Below are 10,605 nucleotides of genomic sequence, written 5' to 3'. Positions count from 1 at the left end.
TTACCCAGCACTATCTCTTCTTTTGTCAGTATCACTATTTTTATTGTCAAAGATGGAATCACAGATCTTATTCTTGGATTTGACTTGAGAAGAGCTAATCATGTCGGTGTTTCATTAAACCAAATAAGCTATGGAGTTTAAAGATGTGCTTAGTTAGATGAAAAAGTAGAGGGAGTGGAAAAGTGAGAAGAAAATAAATTTTGAGCGTGTTTGATTGGTAGGAAAGAAAATATGAAGAATGATCAATTTTCACTCTAATATATAAAAATTAATCTTTCCAAATAAATTAGAATGATAAGAGGATAAAAAAAAATGAGAGATGTGTATGTTAGTTCAAAATTATGTATTTTTCAAATGTTCTATTTTATTTCCTTCATTTTTCAACTCTACCAAATAATAAATGGGAAGATAAAGAATTTTTCTTTTCATTTTTTCATCTTTCATATCAAACACACCGATGAAAAGAAAAAATATATTTTTCATTCTTTTAATTTTCTATCATTTCAGTTTTTTCATCCTTCTAATTTTCTTTTCATTCTACCAAACAAAACCTATATCTACATTTTTTTCTCAAATTGCTGTATGTACTTTCTTCAATGCAACTATTATATAGATTAGATGTTGAAATTATTCATTCTTTATTATTTGGTCATATTTTTTATTGAGTCTTAATTCAATTGGTATTATTGTTATTACAATAATTAGTAGAAAGTAAGTTTGAGTGCAATGTTTGGGGTTCTTTTGGGTAATAATAGAAATTATATAATAATAAAAAAATCATTGGTCCCATTACATGCTCAAAATCGTCGGGTCTAGTTTAATATTTCCGTCCAATGTAAACACCTAATATTGATGAGGGTATGCAATTTCAATTGGGCTTTGAACTCATTAAAGGGCTATGAAGTATTTTGAAGTAGAATTGTTTCTATTTTAAAGTTAATACTAATTTAATTTTGAAATTGGAATTAATTTTTGAAGTTGAAATAACGATGGGGTTGAATTCCCTTCATAAATTTTAAGGGTTTTAGATTGAATCAAGTTAGATTTTATTTATTTTTGGCCCAGTTCATTTGAAACTAATTTTAATTTATTTCTAAATTGATTTGATTTATTTCTTTGAAAAATTGGCATGAGGGTGGATATTTGGATATTCACATAAGTCTGATTATGGGAAATTTTTTTTTTGTTTTAAATATAATCACTTTTTTGTTGTCTTTATTTTAGAAAATAAAATAAACTTTTATTCCAATTTTTTTTAGAAAAAATAAATAAATAAAGTTAAAAATAAATAAATTCCTTTAAATTTTCAGATTTATTTTAAAAATGTTTTATTATAAGGTTGAGGTTGAGGCCCATTTATTTTGGTTTTATCCAAAAACAAGTTAGGTTCAAATTCCAAGTCATATCTGGTTTAAGATACTTGATGATGCTGAATTTGGGAGTGAATTTTAAAAGTTCGAACAATCAACTTGAAGTAAACTGAATGAAAAATAAACTTTATTGGAAAATGAAGGCAACCACAACAACAAGGAATTCCAAGATCTTCAAGAACCTAAAAGTTTAATCAAATAAATTGAAAATCAGTTAAGAATGGAACTAAAATTTGGTGCGTTAGGCAAATGATTTTTGCAATATGTAGCATCATTCACAATAGTAAAATTCATAGCTCAACTAAAGGGTAAATCATGTCCTCTCATTGGCATTACATGATAGATGAAAAATAAACGTGGTTATGGATCGTTTGTCTTTGTGGTAAATGACTCAATTATTATTTGATAGTAATTGACTTTTCATGAAGAAAAATGTAATGATTACTGTGAGGTAAAATAGGATCATATTTGGAGAACAAATTTATTCCAAAGAGTTTAAACATACCTTATGATGGTAACACACTTATGATAAGGTCATTGGACGAACAATTATTAAGTAGCTTTCGTAATAATGTGTAATTAGGGAAAGCTCAGTCACGATACTATAGTGGAATGACTACAAGACTAAATAAACATATAAATAATAAGAAAAAAATATAAATTATAAATTAGTTGAACCCTAATTATGTATTTCCAATCGATCCCTCGCTAGCTCGTTGAAACCAGAAATGAATTGCATGTAGAAGCAAATAAACAAAAATAAATGAAAATGATGAAGTTGGAGAAATGAGTTGCATTAAAAAATGTATGCATTTTCTCACAAGTATAGAAATGACTTGAGAATTAATTTAAGGTTTTCAAATTATTATTTAATTAATTATAATTAAATAATTGAAATTCGAAAATGAAATTAAATTAAATTGTCATTATGAATCCGTTGAATAAGTAAATTAAATATATTTTATCATTAATTCTTTTACGGAAAAGTTGCACGATTTTAATGGAATTAGAATTGGGTTTAGAAAATTATTTAATTGAAAAAATAATTTAGAGAAGCTTAATTGTTTAGAGACGCTTGTCAAGCCAATGAGAATGGAGCCACATTCTAAAAACCAATTGGAGGAGGCGAGCTACATAAGTAATAGGGTTCGAGATCCCTATTCAAATACCTACACTCCCGGTTGGAGGGGTCATTTAAACCTTAAGTGGAGAGGCAACCAAAGAGGGGTGAATCATGCACAAACTCGACAAACTCCTCCTTACTAATCTCCACTAATGCAACAAAGATCCGTGGGCAATGACCATGCTGCATGTGGTCAAAGACTTGATTAACTAGAGGAGGAGATGTAAACCATGAAAATGGACATTCAACAAGTCCAAGCTAGATATGGATAACTTGAATCTCGAATAGATAGTACCTACGACCAAATGAGCTAGTTAATGACGATGTTTCAAACACAAAATGGCTAGAGTCTCCCTAGAAATACAGAGTATAATCTTCGGGGAGATGTGAAGGAGCATGTAAAGGCGATCACTTTACGATCGAACAAAGAATTGAAGTCATCAAGTATGTCCATCCATGAAGAGAAGGAGGTTTTTGAAGAGGTTGACGAACCCACGAAAGTAAAGGAACCCAATCACCATGTGCCGATTGAGGAGGTAGTCTAATCGGTGCGTGATCCGACAATTTCAATTCCAAACACAGTGAAGGTATCATTCCCGATGAGGCTAGAGGACAAACAAAAGAGGGACGAGGTAGTTTTTGTAAGTTTTTAAATTTATTTAAATCCCTTAATATCAATCTGCCACTCTAAGAGATTATAGATCAAATTCTAAAATATGCCAAGTATATAAAGAAAATTATGGCACGCCATAGAAAAATGAAAAAGGGCGAGCAAATTGACATTGATGCCTCGTGTAGTGCTTTAATCACTAAGAGGATACCCTCGAAATTAAAATATCTGGGTAGCTTTACAATTCCAATATAGATAGGGGATCGACATTTTAGCAAAGCCCTTTGTGGTTTAAGGGCTAACTTAAACTTAATGCCCTTATCAATCTATCAGAAACTTAGCCTTGGGGATCTTAAAAATACCTCAATAATGCTAAAACTAGTCAATTGATCCTTAGTGCACTCGAAAGGTGTACACTAGGATGTATTGATAAATGTACGATGATTCCTAATCCCCGCTGACTTTGTAGTCCTCGACTTTGAGGAAGATTGGGAAATCCCCATTCTATTGGGTACACCATTTTTGGCCACTTCTAAATCGACAATCGATCTCAAGTAGAATGAGCTTACTATAAAAATCAATGATGAGATAGAAGTGTTTAAATGTGGTTGAAATTTCCAAAATTAGGGATTGCTTATGGAGGAATGTTATGTATTATGGAATTTAATCCCTAATGACCTTGATCAAAGGTGCTTTCTGAGCTATGTAAGTATAGATACTCATAAGGAGAAAGAACAAGACAAATGGCGAGATCTAGAAGAGAATGGAAACAATTGGAAGGCATGCGATGGTCGTGAACGACAATTAAAGTCAATGGAAGTTTAGAGAATTGTCGGACACGTCCGATAGCACAACATAATATTAACCATTGAACTTTAATTAACTTGTAAATATTGTAAATTAGTTTCAATTTTTAATTTAAAGTTAGATTTAAGGATAATTACAGTGTAATTACATGTTAGAATTAGGAGAAATATGATTTTTGGACGTGATGAGATTTAGAGAAGCCAATCGAGGATAGAAAATGAATAATCGAAAGACATCGACACATCCCGAAGGGCTAGGAGTAACATAGTGTCGCGCTATGTGTAACATCCTAAATTAGGGCCTAGTCGGAATAGTGGTTTCAAGACCACAATCCAACATTAAAATAATTATTTTATGATCATTATGAGGTATAGGATATGAGAATAAGCATGTTTTAAAGTTTCATGAAGACATTCTATGTGCAAGGTGTCCAATTGGAAATTAGGGACCAATTTGAATAAATTGCAAAACTTGGGTTCTAGAAGCAATTTGTATGAAATTGATTTGGAATATTAATTAGAGGTTCTTAAAGAGTAATTTACCCAATTTCTAAGTTTTTAGACAAAAATGGGCATGCAATGAAAATTTTGGAAGTTTAATAAGGAAGGGCATTTTGGTCATTTGGTAATAAACTAAATAAAAAGGGAAAAATCAAGCAAAAATCAGGGGTTTCTCTCCATGCGGCTAAAATTCTAGGGGTCTCCATAGCTAGGGTTTTCCAATATTTCAAGCTTGATAGTAAGTCAATCCTAGGCCCGTTTTTAATGTTCGTATTTTTGAAATCCTCGTAACATGCTCTTTCTATTTCTACCCACATATCATGCTAGGGTTCATGTTTAGAAAATTACCCATGCATGAGATGTTTGTGTTTTGATGATTTATGAAGGAATATGAGAGTTTAAAGGATGGTAAACAACTTTTACTAAGTGGTTTTTCATAGAAATGGCTTGAAGGACTAAATTGTAAAAGTTGTGAAAATGGGTAGAAAAATATAGAATGAAGGAAAAATATGGGCTGATATAAGTGTGAATAACATTCGGCTAGGCTTGGGTAGCTAAGGAATTATATGCATTTCATTATATGAGCCTTAGGACTTAATTGTAAATATTGTGAAAGGTCAGAGGCAAAATAGTCATTTTGCCCGGGGGTGAGTTTTAATCCTAAAATGAAAAATGTGATGTATTAATAGTCTAATTTATTGATATAGACCCCGAGGAACCAATTCTGGAGTTCGACCGTGGAAGACAAAAGTTTCGGAATAACCGAGAACGAATTCGAAATGACTATCAGGTAAGTTCGTATAACCTGAAGTAAACTCTTAATATACTTAAAAATGCATGTTCTTGAATGTATGATAATTAGATATTCATTGCATGATAATCCATAAGACATGCTAGTGTAAATGAATAGATGATAAATGTCCCGGTTGAAATAAAAAGGGAAATCCGATGGTTAAATTATGGCTTACATGACTTGAGATCCTGCATGTATTGTAGAGAAGGATTTAGCCCGGATGGGTAATCTGCTGATATCAATATAGAAAGGATCTAGCCTGGATGGGTGTTTCTTGAGTGATCGAGCCTCCCGAAGAATATGGGTGCAATAAGGATTTAACGTGGATGGGTAATCCGATTGAGGACTGAATTTAGCCTGGACTGGCAATTCAGATCCCAGCTCATGAGAGAAATTGTTGTTAAAAGGGATTTAACCTGGACTTGTAATCCCAACAATGCTCTATAAGTTAATACTACAGGGGATATAGCCTGGACTTGTAATCTCGCCTTAAGATGTAAGGTTCGTGGGAGTGCGTACTTGGGATGATCACTTGTATGACTTGACGGTAAATGGGCTATCCATGGAGATTTCTAAGGAATTCAACGGGATTAACATGAGAAATAGAGAATTAAAATATTGAATTGATGAGCTCATCTAAAACTAATGGCATGATGTATTGATATGAGACTAACTTGATGATTGAGTTCAGGTGATAGGGAAACTATTTCATACTTGTTGGAATTATTGCCTAATATGGTTGTATGCTAATTTACTAGTAAGTTTACTTTCCATTTATCCTGACTTACTAAGCATGTAAATGCTTACCCCCTCTCTTTTCCCTTGTCTTACAGAGCTCATGGACTCGTAAAGATTGGAAGACGGTTGGAGCATTGTCAACACTATCGACTTGTTTCGCTTTGGTATATAGAAACTTCTATTTTGTTATAATGGCATGTATAGGATTATTGGTTATTTTTTATATGTGTCATTGGGTTAGCCAATGTAAGGGCTTGAATGATATACTTATTCATTTTGTATGTGGCCATAGGATATGGGCCATTTTGATGAAGGTTGTAAACTACTAATTGTGCATGTCATGCTTGAAGATTTTTTTAGATGGTTATTGCAATATACCATGGATGGATATGTGTAATGTGGTTGAATCACTAGGAGATGGTTAGGTCATAATTGGTAATGAGTTATAAAATGAGCCAAGTATAAAATGTGATTATTGGAGTGGTAATCCTTAATACAAAAAGGATAACCTAGCATGTGCTAAACCAATGAGATGAGATTAACATGAAAAAGACTATGCCAAGGTAGGTTATAGACATATTTAGGCCATGCTAAATACTATTGAAGTTTATAAATCTGTATGGATATTGAGGGTGACCTTTGGCTTGGAAAATAGCCTCCAAAAAGATCCACATGGGTAGACACACGGGTATGTGTCTAGGCCGTGTGTGACACACGGCCAGCCCCTTGGGTGTGTCGCTCAGCTGTGTGTCCCCTGCACCTAGAATTTTTAGGTCAGTTAGCATGATAGTAAGCACACGAGTGCAGACACGATCGTGTGTCTCAACCATGTGGTGGACATGGCCTAGTACACGGGTGTGTGCCTTGGCCGTGTGCCTCTAGATGGATGATGACGTTATAAACAGAATGTCTAGGTTTTTAGACACGGGCGATGACACGGGCGTGTCTAGGCCGTGTGAGGGACACGGGCCAAGGACACGGGCGTGTGCTCGGCCATGTGAAAACCCCTATAGGATCGAAATGAAAAATAACTTCTAATAATTTTACACGAGTAAGGGACACGGGCGTGCTCCCAAGCACACGGGCGTGTGTAATGCCTCCACACGGGCGTGTGAGGCTTAACCCTAGGAATTTTTATAAAATTTTCTTAAGTTCTTGGTTCTGTCCCGAATCATTTTTAATATATGATTTGGACCTCGTAGGTCCATAATGGAGACAATATGACTTTGTTTGATCAGTTTTTAAATTAAAATGAATTTTATAGCCCGTATTTTTCAGAAATGCCATGTTGGTGTATAGTAATGCCCCGTACCTTGTCCCGGTCTCGGGTACGGTAAGGGGTGTTACACCATGCATAGGCCATAGTGCAACACATCACTTCGAAGAAAAAATACCTGATGTTAAAGTGTTGTGTCACGCCATGCACAAGCTATGGCACGACACACCTGTGTTTTATAGCTGAAATTGGGCCATTTTCAGGCTGAAAGCTCATTGAAAGTCTATTTAGACCCACCAGTTTTAGGCATAAATATACACAGCCAAAACACCCAAAGAAGAGAAATCCTCATCATTGAGCCACCACACTTCTTCCTCGTAACATAGCTTCGAGTTTTCATGTTCTCAACCTTCGATTCACATAAGTAGGTTCTCTTCTTCTCTTTTCATTAGTTTATTTTTTAGTTCTCATTTTTTATTCCACATGGATTGGGGGTCGAGTTTTGTCGGCAACTATTTGAGGTATTATGTTCTAACCTTGCATTTTATCACTTTTATCGTTCGGGTTTGTCGTTATTTTACTTTAATTTAAAAAATGGCACCATAAAGAACTCGACGTACCACCGAGGCACCGAGCAATATTGATGCCAATTGCTTCCATAACTAGAAATTTGAGAGGTTTTTCCTCCAAATGAGTGGGCGTTTGTTTATCTAAGAGCGTGGGTTTGATCGTATCATGTCTGCTTACAATGAGATATGGCATTTGGTACGATCCCACCGTTGGAACAATTTTTGCGTAGCATTGACCATACTGGTGGTTGACGCTATTGTTTACGAGTTTTATGCCTCCTTGAAAAATAGGGAGAATATTAAGCAATGGGGTGAGACAATCACTCGTGTTACTTTCTGGAGAAAAGAGGTACCGATTACACCTCGAGAGATTTGTTGATACTATGATGCCTTGTATTATCTCATGATCATTTAGAGACAATCACTCGTGTTACTTTTAGGTAGAGATAAGTAGTCCAACTAAGATTTTTAGATACGACTCTATTTTCTATTTATTTTTTTTGTTATTCTATTTTTAGTTAATTTTCTTCAATCTTTTGTGCTTGTAGAAAAGTTGTATGACTTGAATCGGTGACGGTGTCTTACCATTTGAGCTGGAACTGGAATGTGTCATCATACATGCAAGAAGGGTGGAACTTACGAGATATTCCATTGCCACCAAGAAAGCAACCTATCGAAGATTTGCAAGGAGAAATTCAACAACCACCACAACTACCCATGGAGAACAAAACTTTGTGCGACTATTTGATGCCCAACTTAGATGCTATTCGAGGTAGCATTAATCATCGGGCGATTAATGCTAACAACCTCAAAATTAAACCGACAATGATCCAAATGATACAATCGAACCTTCAATTTTAAGAGTCAATGAATGAGGATCCCAATCAACACCTTAAGCGATTTCTAACCTTTTGTGATTCTTTCAAATATAATGGGGTATCCGATGATGCTATTCGTCTTCAGTTATTCTCTTTCTCTATTACTGACAATGCTTTTATGTGGTTAGATTCACAGCTGGTAGATTCAATCAACACTTAGGATAAGCTAGTGAGCAAATTTTTTGCAAAATATTTTCCACCAAGCAAGACAATGAAACTTCAGATGGACATTACGAATTTTTGATAATTGGAAGGAGAGTCATTATACGTGGCTTGGGAGCTATTCAAATTGATGTTGCACAAGTTTCTGTACCATGGTTTACAAGATTGGCTACAACTTCAAGTCTTTTATAATGGACTTGATGGGAGTTTACACTTTAGTCGTGGTGGAGAATCTGTTGGAGCATTCATGTCAAAGTCTTATGCTAATGCTTGCCAACTCATCGAGGATATGGTGATGAACTCTTACATGTGGCTGGTTGAGTGATTCACATATCGAGCCAAACAAGCGGTAGCAAATGCTACCACTAGCGAGAATAAGTATCAATAAGTCCTCGAGAGGCTTAATCAATTGGAGATGAATGCGACAAAGACGTAAGTCCAAAACCAACCCAATCTAACCAATTTTAATGCAGGGCACGATGCTTAGAGCAACCATATAGAGGCTAATTATGTAGGAAATAGAGGATATAATCCTTAGATCCAGGTCTGTGGTTAATGAACCTATTCAATCAAATTGTGGGGGAGAAAGAAGTAGGTGAGAAGGATGAGAGCACCCACACTTCTATTGTCAGAGAAGGGGTAGTTAAGAAGGAAAAACCTGAAAGTGAACACACGTAAGTTGAAACCAAGGATAGACCAGTTCCATACCCACTACCTAGCCCAATACCCGTACGTATTTCGAGCCGTTTAGAGGAGAAAAAGAAGAGAGATAATGAGGAGTTCATAGATTTCCTTAATATTTTTAAAGCCTTGAATGTGAACTTTTCTTTGTTAGAACTTCTTGAGAAGATGCCCAAATATGCTAAGTTTCTTAGGGAAGTAATGTCTCGTCAGAGGATAGTAGGGAGAAGAGAGCAAATTATACTTAATAAAGAATGTAGTGCAGTAGTTTCTAGGAAAGTTCCTCCCAAACTAAAGGATCCCAATAGCTTTACCATCCCCGCTGAGATAGGAGGAGTGAGTTTTGGGAAGGCCCTCTGTGACCTAGGAGCCAGTATCAACCTCATGCCATTGTCAATTTATAAAAGGTTTGGCTTGGGAGAGCTTAAAGAAATGGAAGTCACATTGCAGTTAGCTGATCGATCTTTAGTATGCCCTAAGGGATTCCTTGAAGATGTGTTAGTGAGGGTTAGACAATTCATTTTTCGTATCGACTTTATTATGCTTGAGTTCGAGGAGGATCTAGAAATTCCTATACTCTTAGGGAGACCTTTCTTAACCATATATAGGGCCACTATAGATGTAGGATGGGGCGAATTGATTATGGATAACAAAGGGGAAACCAAGGTTTTCAAATGTGTCAAGCCTGAGTCTAAGTTTGAGGAGGCGTCACCATCACAAGCCAAGTGATTGAGAGAAAATGCTATCATGCTAACCAATTTGCATCTTTCATAGAATGGTGTAATTTTTCAAGTGTTCGCAGGCCAGGCAAGAGAATTTGAAAATGAAAGAGGATAAGGAAGGAAATACGACTCTCAAGAGGCCTTGGACGGCTGCTGAACAAATGACGAGTTCAAGTGTCGAAGACACCGATGAAAGACCATTCCTATGGTGTGACCGATCGCTCGAAGTTGAATTTTTAACTCACCGCTTGTGCTGAATGGAAAAATATTTGTAAATAATTATATGTTTTGAGCATGCTTGGGATCGATCATGAAACGTCACCTCAATCACGTCAACTAATAATGAATCAATTCAGTTTAATCTTTCTTGCTCTTAATAGTGTTTTTAATTATTAGTTACTTTCATTCATTTTAATTCTCGAATACTATAGTTATT

General features: G+C 35.2%; 1 protein-coding gene across 1 annotated transcript; it reads left to right on the top strand.

Moving 5' to 3' along the window:
- The first annotated feature begins 8,344 nt into the window (after window positions 1–8,344).
- Window positions 8,345–10,176, top strand: LOC107954121 (uncharacterized). Its single transcript, XM_016889625.1, has 2 exons — window positions 8,345–8,498; window positions 9,602–10,176. Exons 1-2 carry the CDS (start codon window positions 8,345–8,347, stop codon window positions 10,174–10,176), a joined length of 729 nt encoding a protein of 242 aa, XP_016745114.1.
- The last annotated feature ends 429 nt before the right edge of the window (window positions 10,177–10,605 follow it).

The sequence above is a fragment of the Gossypium hirsutum genome, chromosome A08, assembly GCF_007990345.1.
Source record: "Gossypium hirsutum isolate 1008001.06 chromosome A08, Gossypium_hirsutum_v2.1, whole genome shotgun sequence".
Taxonomy (NCBI): domain Eukaryota; kingdom Viridiplantae; phylum Streptophyta; class Magnoliopsida; order Malvales; family Malvaceae; genus Gossypium; species Gossypium hirsutum.
Note: the sequence above shows the minus strand (reverse complement) of the source record. Positions and strands in the feature narration are given on the sequence as shown.